The 18,000-nt window shown below is 46.4% G+C and overlaps 1 protein-coding gene across 1 annotated transcript in view; it reads right to left on the bottom strand.

Annotated features, from left to right (window-relative positions):
- Window positions 1–423: 423 nt before the first annotated feature.
- WDR3 (WD repeat domain 3) overlaps window positions 424–18,000 on the bottom strand; it is a gene marked incomplete at its 5' end in the record, with an annotated part of 23,504 nt that continues 5,927 nt past the window's right edge. The window contains 20 exons of the mRNA XM_010297154.1: window positions 424–579; window positions 1,208–1,301; window positions 2,098–2,226; window positions 2,760–2,803; window positions 5,506–5,553; window positions 6,118–6,210; window positions 7,025–7,090; window positions 7,763–7,813; window positions 9,418–9,552; window positions 9,677–9,788; window positions 9,931–10,031; window positions 10,952–11,008; window positions 11,724–11,859; window positions 12,307–12,392; window positions 14,739–14,840; window positions 15,226–15,319; window positions 16,136–16,366; window positions 16,682–16,777; window positions 17,690–17,787; window positions 17,907–17,996. Coding sequence (XP_010295456.1) covers window positions 424–579; window positions 1,208–1,301; window positions 2,098–2,226; window positions 2,760–2,803; window positions 5,506–5,553; window positions 6,118–6,210; window positions 7,025–7,090; window positions 7,763–7,813; window positions 9,418–9,552; window positions 9,677–9,788; window positions 9,931–10,031; window positions 10,952–11,008; window positions 11,724–11,859; window positions 12,307–12,392; window positions 14,739–14,840; window positions 15,226–15,319; window positions 16,136–16,366; window positions 16,682–16,777; window positions 17,690–17,787; window positions 17,907–17,996 — 2,019 coding nt within the window. The remainder of the gene's footprint in view (window positions 580–1,207; window positions 1,302–2,097; window positions 2,227–2,759; window positions 2,804–5,505; window positions 5,554–6,117; window positions 6,211–7,024; window positions 7,091–7,762; window positions 7,814–9,417; window positions 9,553–9,676; window positions 9,789–9,930; window positions 10,032–10,951; window positions 11,009–11,723; window positions 11,860–12,306; window positions 12,393–14,738; window positions 14,841–15,225; window positions 15,320–16,135; window positions 16,367–16,681; window positions 16,778–17,689; window positions 17,788–17,906; window positions 17,997–18,000) is intronic.

The following is an 18,000-nucleotide window of genomic DNA, read 5'->3' as shown; positions in this document are numbered from 1 at the left end:
CAAACCACCAGCAGGTGTCAAAACAGCATAAAATCTTGCCAGCTGCCTTCCTTGGACAGGGCATGGTCTCACCAGCATGTTGCTGGATTCATGGTCCATGTTGCTGGATTCACTCCATTGAGTCAACACCACCAGAATGAGGTGATCTCTTCCACACAAGAAGTCAAATCCATTTCTAATGGGCACTCTGCTGGAGTACCTTTGACAGTCACCTCAGAAATAGTTCAAATGCATACATCTGCAGCAGACTACAGAGAGTTCATCTCGGAGACAACCATGCTGAGTTGGGGTTATATGCTGTGTTATACCACATGGGGAGGGGACAGACTGTCCCAGTCACCGGACATCATCACAGATGGTCAACCACAAGAACACTTCCATGGCTAGCACTGATTTTACGTGACCCCATCAAGGCAGCAAATGCTAGAGCACTGCAAGGACCATCTTCTCTTTCTTCTTCCTCTTCCTCCTCTTCTCCTCAAATCGGTCAGTAGCATCAGCAAAAAATGTCACCTCATCCTTGGCCTCAATCTCTCTCTTCAGGTACTGGAGCCCTGCCATGTTGAATCCCAGCACATCCTGTAGAGACAGACCAGCACCACACTGTTGGGCACATCTCAAGCTTGTTAGGGGGCAGAGAGTCCTGCACTTGCTGCCCCCTACTAAGAAATGATGAAAGCAAGACAATCCACAGATCTAAATAAAAGCAACGTTATTTAAATGTAAACTTCATCTGAGTAGAACAGTCAGTCCTGCACTCTGTTCCCCACAGTTGTCTCAAGAGCAGCTATAATCCACTGTATTTTCTGAAAGACAAGTTGCCAGCAGGCACCTGAAGTTGCCTGGGAAGATGCACAGTCTGCATTATTTGAGAGACTAACAGCCCACAGAGAAGCCCAAGAGAAATAGAGAGTTTGTTTATTTACCTCCTACATATTTAGAAACTAGTGAGCCAAAGCCCAAACATATACATCAAAGAAAACCCAAGAGTAAATGAGGGAGGGAGCACAAACGCAGGCTGATCACTGGGTAGTCTCACATCAGGAAGAACATAAGGAAGAGGCAGCCTGTTTGCACAGAAGGAAGGTGAAATGGGCTCAAACCCCCAACCAACTTTCCCACTGGTCACCACAGACAACACATGCTCCCAGACATTAGCCTATCCTGTTATTCCAGATCCTGGAAAAGGGGAGGGTGCAGCACTCACCCGGGCCTCACTGACTCTGGAGATGGTGGTTTTCTTCAGATTTTCTATCACTGTCACCAGCATATGGTTGCTTGTGATCTGTCCAAAATGTATCCTAGGAACAAAGCAGGCAGAGATGTATTGCAGCATTGGTCTTAGAAACATCAGAAAGCCCCTCTCCTGAGCCTCTGTATGTTCTGGACATAGGATTTTTCTTAAATGAGGCCTCCCCAGACCAGCCTTATATAACAGGCATGGGCAGATTTATCTGGAAAAGCTATTTTCTGAAGCTTCTCTTTAACACACAGTGGTTCAAGGGGAAGGTCTTGCTGAGGCACTCTCTGAGGGCATGGGCTCTACAATGACCCTGTGCCAGTCAACAGTGCCACTTCAGCCTTGATGCAGGATCTTTCACACTTGGGGGACCAGGACCAGCAACCCCATCTGGGCATGTCAAGACTCTGCATCCGATCAATCCATTGCCACACGCCATTCGCGGGCTGCAGTGATTCCTTATCTCCTGCAGAGACCACATCTTTACTCCCAAGGATGCTTCCCAAGAGCTTCAGACAGAGAGATATATGAGAAAGCCCAAATTTTCCCCACACTCTTACTCTACAAGCATTCACAACAAGCAATGTCATCTTTGCAGCTCCAGGAAACAGGGTATATTCCTCAGCTCTGTACTGTCCCAACACACCGACTCACAGCCCAGGAGCAAGGAGTACCTCTCTGTTCATGTAACTGGCACAAAGTGAGTTCGTGACATGCACCAGCACAAGGGACCCAGAGGAACTGGCAGGCCCACTACTAACCAGAGCCCTGTTAGGGCTTCTTCAGATCCAGGTTCTGGACAGCAATAGCTACCGAACTAAGACTAGCAGATCTCTCTGGGCAGACGAAAGACTCACTTGAGCAGGAAGAGGAGAGCTCGGCACAGAAGTTCAACTTCTGAGCCCAGGTGAATATATTCATTGAAAAGTCTGAGCAGGTCAGGAACATAGGAGAAGGGCAGCACCAGGAGAGACTCTTCCAGCTCACTGAGAAGAAAGCAAAGGGACAGAAGCATTAGTCTCAGCCACTGCACTGCTACAGATGAGCCGGAAACACTTCTGTATAGGTAGTTTCTGGTACAAAAGCTGTGCTAAGCATTCGTAACAGTTGGTCTGTGACTGTCCACAAAGTACAGTGCATTGGCACAGACTACAGCCCAGGCCAGCAGACATCTTTTGGCACAGGGAGCAGGCACACAATCTTCCCTCCTCAGCATGCCCAAGCTGCTCTTCACATACATATGCATCTCCAAGCAGCCAACACACATACACAAGCTTCATCCAATACTCCCCATGGAAGGAACAGTTTGCTTCATCCAATACTCCCCATGGAAGGAACAATTTCCATTCCCCAATTCCATGCATGCTCCAAAAGAGGCTGCCAGGAACAGTAACTCCAGACTCTCTAGCACTGCCCATACCCAGCACAAGAGACCGTTCCAGGACCCCAGCCAGTCCTGGGCCCAGAAATCCGATACTCAGTCACAACCCTGTTCAGTAATAAGGCTCTTGGGACTCACCTCGACTTGATCTTCTTGAAAACTTCTAGCACGTACAGAGAAGGCTGTAACAGAGGAAAGACACCAGCTATGCATTATCAAGAAACATCCCAGGACAAACATATGCCTTAAGGTCCATTTCACCCATTAAACACGCGATCATGTCTTGTGAGATGGACAGGTCAAGCTGAATATAACAAAGAGGAAACCCCTTCAGCTTCAATCAGCTGCCAATCTGAGAAGTTCTCCCTCCCCAAGACACACACCCAGCCTTCTCAGAATACTCTAAACTGGTGAAGAATATTGTGAAAAATCTAATTTATATTCAATCAGCTAAATCATCTCATATTCATTTCAATGAATCTTGTACAAACTGGATAAAAAGCTTGGTGAAACAGATAAATTATACATATAAAACTTTACACAAACTCATGTCCCAAAGACTTAATTCCTGCTACTCCTGCATATCTGCTGAAAGTGTTTGGCAGATGCAGAGCAGAGCTGGAAATTGCTGAAAATGCCTAACTACTAAGTCAGAGGATTTCATTCACTTCTGTTGCAGTCTGTCCAACTTACAATTAAATATACCTATAACCATGGAGGAAGGGACAGAAGGGCTCTTGTAAGGTGATTACAAGTGGTTAGCAGGAAGACAAAAGGCTGTTTCATCTGGCATTGACATAATCTTCAGAAAAGGGGAGAATGAAAAAACAAGGATCTTCCTAAGGGTAATTAAAAATGCAATTTAGGAGTATACATTGAAATAAATTAGAAAAAACAAAACTAATCTTCTCAGAGTAGTGGATTTTTATCTATCAGTGAAACCCATGCATCCGTGTGTATATTTTATATAACCAAAAAATTCTCAGAGTGTAGTGAAAACTGCTGTGTACTAGTATGACATGAGCAGGTAAAGGCACCACCTCAAGCCTGGATCTGGACAGGCTGGATCGATGGGCTGAGGTCAACTGTACGAGGTTTAACAAGGCCAAGTGCCAGGTCCTGCACTTCGGTCACAACAACCCCATGCAACGCTACAGGCTTGGGGAGGAGTGGCTGGAGAGCTGCCTGGCAGAAAAGGACCTGGGGGTGCTGGTTGACAGCTGGCTGAACATGAGCCAGCAGTGTGCCCAGGTAGCCAAGAAGGCCAACAGCGTCCTGGCCTATATCAGAAATAGTGTGGCCAGCAGGACCAGGGAAGTGACTGTACCCCTGTACCCAGCACTGGTGAGGCTGCACCTTGAATATTGTGTTCAGTTTTGGGCCCCTCACTACAAGAAGGACATTGAGGAGCTGGACCGTGTCCAGAGAAGGGCAACAAAGCTGGTGAGGGGTCTGGAGCACAAGTCTTATGAGGAGTGGCTGACGGAACTGGGGAGGTGCAGTCTGGAGAAGAGGAGGCTGAGGGGAGACCTTATCGCTCTCTACAACTACCTGAAAGGGGGTTGTGGTGAGGTGGGTGTTGGTCTCTTCTCCGACGTAACCAGCGATAGGACGAGAGGAAATGGCCTCAAGTTGCACCAGGGGAGGTTTAGATTGGATATTAGGAAAAATTTCTTTACGGAGAGAGTGGTCAAGCATTGGAACAGGCTGCCCAGGGAGGTGGGGGAGTCACCATCACTGGAAGTGTTCAAAAAACATGTGGACGGGGCACTTCAGGACATGGTTTAGGGGGCATGGTAGTGTTGGGCTGACGGTTGCACTTGATGATCTTAAAGGTCTTCTCCAACCTCAGTGATTCTGTGATTCTATGAAGCCTGCAATACTTGGACATTTGCATTACCATGCAGAATTTTCTCAATGTAAATTATTTAGGAAGAAAAGCAGAATCAGTAACTGATGTACCGATGCCACAGAAATAAACCCGGGCAGGTACAACACAGCTCTGCCTTGCTCAGAGCTGCCCTGCTGGTTACAGGATCAGGAAGCCTTCAAGTGCTTCCAGCTCCCGCTTCTTGAGTCAAGGCAACACAGTAGGTACAGTGGGACAAGTCCTCCACAAGCAGTCTCTCCCAAGAAAGAGGGTAAGTGACTGTCAGTGTATGAAGTATTTTTGTTCACAGTCTGACATACTGAATGCTCAACATGCTCAGTTCACCACATAACAGGACACGTCATAACTTGTGGCTATGTTTTTACCCAGCAGTCTAGCACTTGGAGTAGCACTTTCTTCCAGCCAAGACTTTGGGAACAGGTTCAAATTCCCGTCTCTGTACAGTGGGGTTCAATCAAACATCACCCGCCTCCAAAGAAATTGCTAGCTACTGAGCCTAAGATTTCATTCAGCCCTGTTCAACCTATTCAACTTGCAATTAAATATGCCTCTATTCACAGAGGAAGGGAGAGAATGGCTCTGGCTAAGCGCTGACTGATGTCACATGGTTGGGGACACAGTGACATGGGTTCTCAATTACATATTCTAGTGGATGCTCAGGTATTTTGTGTAAGATGGAATATGCTGTAGCATGGCAACTGCACCCTCCTGTGCTCTCAGGCACAGGAAAAGTTTGAACTAGCTTTCCTCTATCTTCAAGAATACAAAAAAAAAAAAAAGCAACACCCCCCACCCCTGCAAAAGACACACCCAAAAAAACCCCATATTCCGTGTTCACTTTGCACAAGCAAAACTGCTGAGTTTTTGTTTCCAGTTGAACCAAGACATCCTGCTTCCCTACAGCAACCCAGTGTTTTGGCTTAGCCAGCAAATCAACCAGCCCCACTCCAGCTAAGAATGACCCACAGCCTGTGGCCTGGGCATTCCACTTACTGTAATATTTCCATATGCACGGAGGATAGGATTGACAGGAAAGGGAATCTGGAGACACAAAATGGGTTACAATGAGGCAGGTGTGTGTGTACAAATGCATATTCACAGAACAAACTTTATCCCACAGTAGTAGAGAGCTTTTATCAAGTGTTTTCCTGCATTTCCCACACTGCTGCCCTCCCCAGAAGGTTGCCAAAGGCCTCATTTGCAGCCACTAGACAATCTCATTCTCAGACATATATGACTAACTCAAACATGTATACATTTTCTTCCACTTCTTAACTGTCACTTTTCCCACAGCCCCTTTATTTATCCCACAGCCCCTTTATTTAGCAAAATGTGTTGAGATGAAGGCAAAGAATAGGCTTGGGGATGAATTTGCAGCAGCATGCTCTCCTAGGGACAAAACTTACATCCTACTTTAAACCTAAAGATTGTTGGAAAGAACACAGCACTAACCATGCCCCAGAGCACAGTGCCATTTTTGTTCTCCAAAAGTTTTCTCTCCTATTTCCAGCTGTCCTGATTTTATCTGCATACCAAGCATTTCCACCTGCCCTGGAAGGATACATCCAACACACCTTGGGATTGGTACATTCCTCAGTCTTTTACCTCTTTTCCCGCAGCTTTGCATATGGCCTTGTGTTCCTTTAGTTTTGCCGTCTCTTCTCTATACAGCTCGATAGCTTCCATGATCCGCTCAGCCTGCGTGGCAGAACAGCACATCAGTTTGGCTAGACAAGCCAAACAAAAGCTCAAGTCCAACTGGACAAATGGAGGTGGAAATAGAGGGGCTGACATGGAGCATCACAGGACATCTCACTCAGGAAGACAACCTCTACACCAGACTGCACCACTACTCTGAGCACATCAGTCATGTCCTGAAGATGTCAAACACCATCCTCATTTCCCCCACTGCCCTGGGTGCTCTCTGCTGCACCTTCAAGGGTTGCCTTGACATTGAACTCCACCCCCAGCAAGCAGTACCCCTTTGAGGCACAAGCCAGAGTCAGGCCATCTTGACTATTCAGATTAAGGATTTCCTCTGTATTTACAAGAGTACCAGACTGTTGAAATCTGTGGCCATGAAATTACCCACCTCCCGGCTCAGGCACTGCAATACATTGCCACCTTCCACAGATGCCCATGGGACAAGGCAGACCCTTTGGGGAGAGACCTGGTGCCTAGAGAACATCCCAGCTGCCTTGTGCTCCTTTGGGCTGCAAACCCCTGTCCCACACATGACAGGCAGAGAAAGCTGCAGCTACAGGAACCTCACACCTCGCTCCCTGTAGAGATCTCGGGAGGAGATAATTCCTGGTGCGTGACTCTCCAGAGTCAGATCCCTCCCTGTTGGTCATGGAGCAGGACAGGCTGCTCTTGCAGGCAGAGGCAATCTGCCCTTATGTGACAGCATAGGTTATTCCTCTTCAAACTGATGCGCCGACCCTCTGACATCAGTCTCTCAAGGAGAGGGGCTAAGGCACAAAGCAATGCCAGCAGACCCACACAATCTTACCGCTTTGATGGTTTCAATAGTCTTCTTTCCTGCCAGCCCCGTCTCTCCTTGCGTCTCTCTGGCCACCTACAAAATACAGAGTTTGCAGCTCCCTCCTTCTGTAGCTGATACATGTAGGCACCCCCTGCATCCTACCACAGTCTATACTAAGAAAAACACCAGCCCCATTCCCTAAAATGGTCATTTATCTGAGGAAATACAGGATTTCCCAAGTACACAGCTCTTCCTCAGGAGCAGAGGCACTGTGCAAACACTGAGCTCTGGGAGGCAGGTAAACACAGCTCTTGTTCTGCCAACAGAGGCCAAATGATCCAATCAGTGTCAAAACTATCAGCAACACAACCCAAGCATCTGAGCAAGGGGGATCAGGCTTCCCCACCCGTCCTGCACTACATGGACCTGGAAGCAGCTGTCAAAAGGCAGCCCAGCCTTGATACAGAGCTGGTGTGGACCTGAACTGGGAAGACAGGAAGGGCAACAGCACAGCAAGGTTTCAGTGTTCACAGCTACTGTGTACCAGCTTGGCCAGCTCCACACGCTCTCCTGAAGTCTGTAGGAAGTACCAGAGTCAACTGCATCATGGGGCAACCACAGCTTCAGCAGCAGCTTCCCCCCTGCACCTCCCCAAAGCATGAAAATTATCAGTCCTCTCTGACACCTCTTCTATGCCTCTTACAGAAACAGTTATTCCAGACTTTGTACAGTCAGACTGGCACAAACTCAGACGGTGCAACTCACCACAGGCTGCTCTTCCTTCGACACACTCTCTTCATATTCTGCTTCTCGTTGCTGCAGTGAATGAGAACACAACATATTAACACAGGTGAGCAGGCAGCAAGCAAGGGTTCAAGTCCCTTCCAGACTGGTTCAGCAAGGGAGCCTGCAGCTTCACGCAGCCTGTTGCAAAACCAGGACAAATCAGCAGAGATCAACAATGCCAGTGCAAAATGGCCACTTGTTCCTGGTCCCAACCCCACAGAGAACTCTGGAATCTCCCAGGCAGAAAGAAATCAGGGTCTCTGCTCTGGATGCAGGGACTGCCCTTAGACAGCCCACGAAGCTGACACACAGACAACAGCAATTCAGCACCAGACCTTCTACCTAGCACACAACACAGAAAAAAGAAACCTAGAAAAGTCCCAGGGTTGTCCTAACCTGCAACAGGACAGAGCGTCCTGTATGGCATCTCTCACATGAACAGGGCTCCATCAGTGTAAATTCACTACTGGTGTATTTACACTGGTAAATATGGTTTTTACCGGTTTACTCAAGCTTGACCCAAAACACACTTCTCTGGCACCTGGAGAAGGAGCTGTCTCTCATTTTACCACCATCATTCCTAGCACACCACCCACTGGGAATCAAGATGCTGCCTATGGATCAACTCAGCTATCTGCAAACAGGCTGGGACAAAAAACAAAACCCCACCACATTTATTGCAGGTTTCTCATCCACTCCTGCTTCTGCACATATTCCTACACACTTCTCCCACTGTGGTTTGAGAACTGCTTTAAGAAGGGGAGACAAAGGCAGACTCCTCTGAGGGATACAGTGAAAAGACAAGAGTTACAAATTGTTCCACGGGAATTTCTAGTTGGAAATTAGGAATTTTGTTTCATGTAACAAATGCGTCTGCCAACACCAACAGTGCTTCAGCACTGAAAGAGGTGCTCAGACAGCCTGGAAAATCTCCTTCCTTGGAGATGTTCATGCATCAAGACAAGTCTCTGGGCAGTCTGATGCAGCTTTAAAGTTACCCTGCAATGAGCAAGGGGTTGGACTAGAGACCCCCAGAGTTTCCTTCCTATTGAAGCCTTTCTGTGAGTCTATAACTCCTCACAATACACGCTCAAATGGAGTAGAAGGAGCTTCTTCCAGCATCCCTGAGCTCTGGGGCCTTCTACTGAGATAGAGCGGACCTCTCATGTTTGGAAAAGGGGAAACCAAGACAAGCTGCATTTAACAGGAGCAGTGCTCTCCATCACTCCACAATCAAAGCACACTTGAGTTGAAAGGAGCACATGAGAGTAAGAGAAGGTCAAAGTCTGTAGCCAACAAGGCCTGTAGAAAACCACAGCTATAGAGGAAGGTCTGGGAAGCAAGACAGAAGCAAGGCAGAGCGCAAGTTATCCAGCCCTCTGCAATGCAGTACAGACAGGCAAGGATCTACAACATCTGTGTCTTTAGATGTCTTTAGACAGATCAGGGCAACAGTACCATCATGCAAAAGATGCCAGTCAACCCTGGGCACCTCAACACCAGGCTGTGGTTAGTAACGAGCAAGTCTGCCAATTGTGGAGCCAGGCTCTTCCACAGTGAAAAATGAGGTATCTTCCTGCTGGGGAAAAAACAGGTCTTGGAGTCATCACTGGCAGGAAAGATGCAACTCTCACCATCTCCCTCTCCTCTTCCAAAACAAGTGGCTCCCTTGTCCTTTCCCAGAGGCGCAGGGACTTGTCATGGGAGGCCGACACCACGTAGTCTCCATTGGGACTGAGTGCCAAACACCACACCTCCTGGTGATGCCCCTGCATGGCAGACAGAAGAGGTAAGACATGAACACCACCCAGCTCCCAACCCCTGACGGAAGTGCTGCTCTTGCTGGGATAACGATTCCTTTCTCCAAAAATTCAAGTCTCCAAAACTTCCTACCTCCAGCGTCTGGATGTGCTCAAATTTATCTGCATCCCACTGTTTAATCTTGCTGTCCTTTCCAGCTGTGAAGAAGAGATGGGATTTCGCCACGAACTGCAGATACATCACACTGGAAGGGAAAAAGGCTCAAATTCACGTACTTGGGAAACGCTGCAGACCTCCTCCCACTCTATGCTGGACAAAAGGTTTCTTGCTGGATCACAACCCCTTGGCAATAAGATAGCCCAGAGATGCTGCAGGATTTGACTAACCTGTCATCATGGGCAAAGAGAGAGCGGTGACAGTCCCCAAAATCCAAGCCCCAAATCTTCACGTTCCTGTCAGCAGAGCCGGTCGCAATTAGAGTCCCATCCTACAGAGCAACGAGAAAGGAGAGTGCGGGTAGCTGGCTGGCAGACCCATGAGGAATTGCTGCTGAACTAGTGATTAAGCAGTGCTGAGTAGGCAGATATCTGGCTCCTGAAACATGCCCTCCTGATCACAGAATCACTAAGGTTGGAAAGGACCTTCAAGATCATCAAGTCCAACCGTTAACCCAACGCCACCAGGCCCCCTAAACTATGTCCCGAAGCGCCACATCCACACGTTTTTTGAATACTTCCAGAGATGGTGACTCCACCACCTCCCTGGGCAGCCTGGTCCAATGCTTGACCACTCTCTCTGTAAAGAAATTTTTCCTAATATCCAATCTAATCCTCCCCGGCACAACTTGAGGCCATTTCCTCTCATCCTATCCCTCCACCTCCTCTCACCAGAGTGGACCATGCTTGTGGTACTGGCACAGCCTACTGACAGCACCCTGGCTCTGTTCTGAACCTCTGCAGGCATTTAAGACCTTAGCTATATCTTGATATTTTTGGCTTCCAGGGAGCTTCATTCCAAGGACACCCCAGAGCAAGATACAGCCCAAGAATGAACAGGCATGAAGAGGCTGCTCCACCTCAGCACCTGCTCTGTGCTCCCACTAACAAAGAATTCAGGCTCCTTTCACACAGTTAGTAACTTTGAGAGTAACAGAGAGCATGAACCACCACAACATTTTGATTTCCAGTCGCTTACAAAATGCCCTGGTCAGTTCTGTCATGACCACTACTCTGTGACCCCTCCCAGTGAGCACAGGGACTGCGGGATAAGGAAGGGCTTGCTGTGTCCCATTAAGAAACTGCTAAGCTGGGAGCAAGGAGGTGACAAGAAAGCATTATCCAGCAGAGGCTCTCGCAGTCATCCACATCACCACAGTCCCACCTAACACACAGTCCTAATGATACTTACATAGGAGATGTCCATACACAGCACTGGCAGCTTGTGTCCATACAGAGAGAGGAAAAACTGAAGCAGAAGAAAGGCATCTCAGTTAGACATGCTGGGTAGACATGTGCGAAAATCTCGAGGTCCAGGCTAGTTCTGCTCTGCCTCAGGAGCTCTTTCTAGCACTGCCACACTTTCATTTTTGCTCTGAACACTGTTAGTAGCAAGGCAATGATGGCAGAACTGAGAGAAGGGTGGAAGTACCCAAGCAAGCTGAGCTAATTCTGGTGCTAATCACCACTGCCTATAGAGTTTATCTCTGTTTCTCTTTGCCTATCTGTCAGTGCTGGTCTGTCTTGTGTTATATTCCTTAACATTCACATGCTAATACAAAACTCACAAAACCACCACACCACTCACAAGGAAGATTCTCCTCCCCCAGGCTTTGCCTCTGCTATGACCTATTAAATGCCATGTGCAACAGATCCACTCCCACCCTTACAGCACCTTGCAGCTCTGCAGTACCACCATGCCCATAGGGTGTAGAATGAACCTTGCCAACTGCAGGTTCACACCACTTTCCAGACGAAAAAAATGGATTTTCTCCCCAATGTGGGCCAGCCATGGTTCTGTCAGGTTTGCTAGCAAACAGACACCTGAAGTGGGATGCATGGTCTCTCTTTGATTCTTACTAGTGTCCCACAATAAATAAGACTTTTCCTGTGTATTCCTGATCTTTCAGACTACAATTACGTCATTCCCTGCACAGCCTCACAGCCCATATTTGGCCACGCACCTTGAGTGTGTCAATGTAGAAAATCTTCACAGTGCAATCCAGTAAGGAGACAGCCAGCAGTTTCTGGCTGGGGCTGTAGCGCACGCAGAGAACATCTTCATCCAGCTGCAAAATGCGCACATGTTTCATGGAAAGCCTGGTCACAAGAAGAGGGAAAATACCAATTGTTATCCCAAACAAACAAGTCGGGAAGAGGTATGAATACAATTCCCACATTGCACCCTGAGAAAACAAGTTTCTAACAGGCAGCATCTCATTCCTCATTATGATTTGAACAAGACAGGATTGGAAATAAGCACGGCACTGCAGGCTGATAAACCTCACTGCTAAATTTACTGCTTAATCTGGAGGCCCATCCTGTGGTTAGAAGCTAAACTCACACATGAGCAAGGGATCAGAATGTGGTAAGTGCCCTTCCCCAGCTAAGCTCAGACCTTCACAAAACAGCACTAAGCTCACACTCTTCTCCATGTGTTCCACGTACACGTCATGGGCACTTCTTACAGTGCACAGCAAAACCCAAAGTATCCAAAAACAATGGATACTGCAGCTCAGTGTAGTCTAGAAAGGTTTCTTTTCTCACCTTTTCTGACCACTGCTCTCATCCTTCACAAGCTCAAACTCCCAGAACTTGACACATTTATCAGCACTTCCCGTCACGAAGCCACGCTGCAAGGGAGAACAAAAAAATTATTGTGAAACCACTTTTGCTATAACCCAGAGAAATTCTACCGCAAGGAATTTTCAAAAACCTCCTTGTGTGTTGACATGTCCCACATTCCTACAGTATTACTTATTAAGTGGACACCACCAGGAGCACTTGCTTTGGTTGGTTGAGCATGCATTACCCATCAGCTGAGCAACAACAGCACTCTCAAAAGCTCTGGCAGGGAGGTCTAAGACAAGACTCCAAATGTAAATCAAGACACAGACCGAAACTTTGGGACTGAAAGCAGTCATCTCAGCTGTAGCTAATAATGTGCTTGTGTTTTGTGGGCAAGTTGACACTCCCACTGTTACTGGATCACACACACCTTACACAAGCCCACAAGCACAACCTTCTAAAGGAAGAACAGTTCAACATTATCCCTTTTACATTAAGAACAAGGGTAAAATCCATCCCATATGCTTTAATCTGTAGGGTGAATGAATCTTAGGCAGGTTATTACTTGCTAGCGTTTTGATTCCACTAAAAACCACTCCAGCTTCTAGTGCAACATGACCATATAAGAAAAATAAGAAAGGACACACAGCAAACAGAAGAAAGTAGAAATTGATAGAAAACAATATGAACCTGAACTGGGGTAATGGAGAAAAACTGATATAAGGAGTAAAAGACACAGACAGACTTCTACAGCCACAGTGGTTAGGCTAAATAGAGTGAGTGTGTGCATGTAAAATGGGAACATTTAAAAAAAAAGTCTTTCCAGTAGTACTGACCCACTTCTAGAGGGAAGTATGAGAACTATTAAACAGCAATGCTCAGTAAACATGGGTTCAGTAAACATTTCTCATCTGCTGTGCTCAGAGGAAAAAAAAAACCCCACATACCATAATCACATTACAAGACAGTGATGAAAAACTGCTCCAATAACTCACAAGGCTGTCAGAAGGCAGCTACCTATGTCAGGCATTTATAAATCAATGGTTCAGATCCCCTGAATCCAAGACTTTTACAGACCAAACTGAGGTCTCTAAACTGTCAACGTCCATTCTCAGCAACTTCAGAAATACTAGGTGAGATCCAGGAAGAAACTAATGTAACACCATAAACAGGCAGGCCTGGTAACTGAGCATAGTCAATAGAAGTAACAGGTCACTGCAGTTTCCATCAAACAAAGTAAACTGAATATGGAGAAAAGAGCTTATGGAAAATTAATTTGATAGGGATTATAATCGTCCTTAAGATTAAAGCTGCAGTTGGTAATAGTAACAGTGTTGCTCGTGCAAGGAACGCCTCTTGGTCTTTTGTTACATTTTCATTTACCTAACTAGGATACTATAGTTCAACAGAGCACATACTCCATGGATTCAAGACCAGCTAAGAGGTTTCAAAGCTTAAGAAATACCTAATAACTTGACATTATGCTGCTTCAGATTTTATGGATTACTAGAAAAATAACCAATTAAATGTATTTATATAATATCAGAGCTATTCAACCTATCTGACAAAGAGTGCCCAAACAGAACCAAAACATTAATTTATGTATTAGGAAGCAATGGTCTAAGTCCCACATATATGCCTTCCGCAAAGCAGTGCCCCAAAATAGGCTTTGAGGGACACAGTGGATTATTATCTGAATACACATTCTCACTGCAGAACTAGCACCAAAAGAGCTAATTAAGTCCTTGGATGGATTCAAAAGGCACTAGTGCATTTGGCACTGGTATAATGCCTATCAGACAGGGAACCGAGACCCTAGGGCCACCTGCAAAAAAAAAGACTACAGTAACCTAAAAAGTACCACAAGAACAATTAAGAGCCCGGAAAACACATCCTGCGGGGACAAAGTTGAGCCTAATGACCATCAGATAGATGGGGAGGATGATTTGGTCACTCAGGAAAAGTGCAACACAAATAAAAAACATCACCATGTTAGAGATCTTTAATCTAGCAGACAAGCAGCAAATTTAAACAAGGAGGATAATCAGCCACTGCAGCAGGTTACAAGGGGCTGAAGCTTTCCACAGCTGGAACACATCCACAGGGTATGTACTGATGCACACATGGTCTCCACCAGGGAAGTCCGAGTGTTCTCCATCATGCAGAAGCCAGATGAGGTGATGAGGATGGGCCCACTCAGCCCAAACACTCATTGCCATGTGCCACACAACTAGAGAGGTATTTCACCAAGCTGTGCACATATCCACAGTTAAAGTTCTTAGACACTACCAGCTGCATCCTCCACCTGCCACAATAAGGAGTTCCCATCAGTAGTGCAAACACAGCACTACAGGAAGGAGCTACATGAAAAGATGTGCAATGGATGATACTTAGACAGGTGGCTGAGTTACCTGGTCTGGTGAAAGAGCAATGGACCACACTGCCCCATCATGAGCACTAATTGTCTCCACTAGACTCCCAGAAGCCAGGTCATACAGCTGCAGCTTCCCTGTCTGGGGAAAAAGATAGATCACAGAGGACAAAATCAGTCCCTCCACCTTCATGATACATGACAGCTCCTAGCAGAACACCACCCCTGCCACCCATCTCCCAAACAGTCAGCTTCATTAGATGGCTGTTACACACAGATGGTCAAATCCCCAATCTCCATCAGGGACTTCCCAAACCTCTCCCCAGCTGTCCAGCTCAAGCCACAAGAGCTACATAAAGAGTGTGGGAACAGAGCAGAACCTGACTGCCAGAGAAGTTTTTACATCTAAAACAGAGTGCTCCAGATCAGGAGATACAATGCATTTTCTACAAGACTGCCTTAACAACATTTTCCTAACATACTTCCAGACCTGGGGAGTCTGGAGTGCAGAAGGACACTATACTTACCTTGGTGCCAATGATGACCTGCCGATCTCCTGGGACGAAGAGTGAGCAGAGCGCATACTCACAGTCCATTGTCCGAATGCACTGCAAGGTCGATCTGTGGACAAAGGCAGAGCCAAAAACCTCTTATCAGACACAAAATCTGGCCCACTTAATTAAGACGTGCTCCAGAGTGGCCTCTGCCTACAGCTGTCTTTTCACTGGGGGCCAGAAGATACACCACCATCATCCTATGACCCAAATGCTAACCAGCATTATTGCTAAGAACATTTTCCACAAAAATGTGGCACCACCATCATGACTTACTGCTGTGAGCAAGGACAGAGCTCCTGCTCTCAAACAGCAACTGCTGTCATTCAGGAAAGGAAGTATAAGATAGCATGCTCAAAGGAAACAGAGCCTGAAATCAGCACCACTCAAGAAATACTGGGACAACACTAGATCAAAACAGCAGCATACTCAGTCTAATACTAGATCCTTCAGGCAAAGTGTCAAGAAACCCACATGTTCCCTACAGAACAGGCAGTAGCTAATTTAGGGTAACAGTACTTCCCATTTAAAAGGAAAAAAACCCAACAAAATACAGTCTATACCAGACTGCTGTGTATGACCTTTGCGTTTAGAGATTTGTCTTTCCATACCTGCCATAAGTTTAGTAACTTAGCCTCAGTGCTGCTTTACAACATCAAACTCCATGAGTTAATTATGCAGTTTTAGCTCTATAGCTTCTCAGTTTCCCTAATAAGGAAAGAAGTCAAATAGTTTTCTATTTACTTCCTTTACTTCATTTGCTATTTTGTATTTCTCCATCATCCTCTCTGCCTTATCACTGCCTCTCTGAACTCAGCATCCCTGAGTTCTGGGAGACTGACATACATAGGACAGAGGAGACTGACACAATTGGACTGTGTACCTGTTCCAAATCTTTACAGACTCTGCAGCTGCTGAGAGAATTGCAATGTTGTCAGAGCTAAAAGCCAACGTCCTGACATCACTGCGGTGGCCTCCAATGGTTATCTTGGACACACGGACAGCCTGTGGGACTTGTGCTGACAGGTTCAGGTTGTACGACTCAATGATGTTATTCTGGAGCAGGAGTATGATCTTCAGCTCTCCTTTTGGAGAGAGAATCAAGTCAAATGACCTGTTTGATTAGACAAAATCAGAGCTGTACAGAGGGCCAATAAGACAAAATGTAGGAGGGATCAAATACCAAGAACAACTGAGAAAGAGGAACACAGAGTGCAGGCCACAAGGAAGTGCACACTAAGCCACAGATGTGTGCAAGAAGGGGACCATTTGTGGAAGAGGTGTGAATGGACTGGAGATTGTGGTAGGCCTCTTGGCTACAGATGTCGAGGGGGAAGCTTCTTCCACCTCTGCCTGTATTGAGCTGGGCAGAGTTCTCCCTGAGTAGCTGCATAACCACAGCTCAGCCTCTACAAGACTTTCCACTCACTTGATTTTAGAAGAAGCTCTGACGTTAGTGACCCGCTGAATCTTCTCCTGCAGGCTCAGCTCCACACTCTTTTCAGGCTCCTCTTCAGAGTTCTGTCTAGAAATGTCAGATAATGGAGGACAGTCAAATAACCCAGCACAGCCAACATAAACAGAGAGACAGAAAAAAACATAAGGAAACCACTTAGCCTGCTGAAAACAACCACACTCTTATCCAGCAGTGCTAACTACATTTAAGAACGGGGTGAGACAGTGAAGTTCATGCTGGAACGCAGACTACTAAAAAGACAAACTGTCCTAAAAAAAAGGCAACCTCCTCTGGAGCCAAAGCACTTGAACAAGGCATGTTAGAAAGATGGATACAAAACAGACAACAGAAAGCAGCGTTTGAGAGGGAGATCAGCTTCTGCTCATCTCCTACCACTCACCAAAAGTCCTCAGCCATTGCCAAAATGCATCTCCAGATTTACATGCCCTATGCTTCAATTTCTACCCTGGAGACAGACCTCTCCCTAAGGGCTGTTGCGAGGCACCTGTTAAGTGCCAGGATAACCAGAGAGACACTTTAAGTAAACATTAAGAAAGCTCTCACCTGTATCTCTGCCTGCTGCAAAACAGGAGATGAGGTATCAATCACTCTGAGATCTCAGATGGAACTCTCATTCCTGTATGTCCTATCAAGGACTTCATTTGATGCACCAAGCAATGTAAATAAAAATGTCAGGTAGAAGTAAGCAGCTCTGGAAAACCCATTTTATGTCCATTCCTTTGCATATACTAGGTTTTTTTTGCAGGGGGAAGACTCAGAAAGAAAGGTATTTCCTTAGTCTCTGGGAGCAGTGTTGCTCAGACAAGCACCAAGGATGCACAGGATCAGTGACCCCAAAATACAACAGATAGCACAGACAGAATGACTAGCAGCTTAGAGTTCAACCACTGTTGCTGAAGTGCTTTTCTTACAGTTCTCTGGACACAGACAGCATCCAAATACATCCAAAAGACTGCTTACTTGGCTTTTTTCTTTGCTTTCTTCATTTTCTTTTCCAACTTTCTTCGGACTTCCTCTTCAGAAAGGACAGAGAACACTTCCAGAACAGCATCTGTTCCCTAAAGACAGAGCAAACAAGGTCAAAAGCACACAAAGACCTGGCTGGCCCTTACAGAAACTACCCAGGGTCTCTAACAGCCTCCTCTACAGCTCAATACCAGAGTCCAACATTACTTACATGGCAGGCCAAAATCTTGCCTGTTTGGTCTGTGGCAAGAGTAACTATTCGGTCTCTCCCTTCCCGCATGATGGATCCAACTTTACTGCACTTT

The sequence above is a fragment of the Phaethon lepturus genome, unplaced genomic scaffold (genome assembly GCF_000687285.1).
Source record: "Phaethon lepturus isolate BGI_N335 unplaced genomic scaffold, ASM68728v1 scaffold7811, whole genome shotgun sequence".
Taxonomy (NCBI): domain Eukaryota; kingdom Metazoa; phylum Chordata; class Aves; order Phaethontiformes; family Phaethontidae; genus Phaethon; species Phaethon lepturus.
The sequence above is the reverse complement of the archived record's forward strand: the minus strand, read 5'-3'. Positions and strand labels throughout refer to the sequence as shown.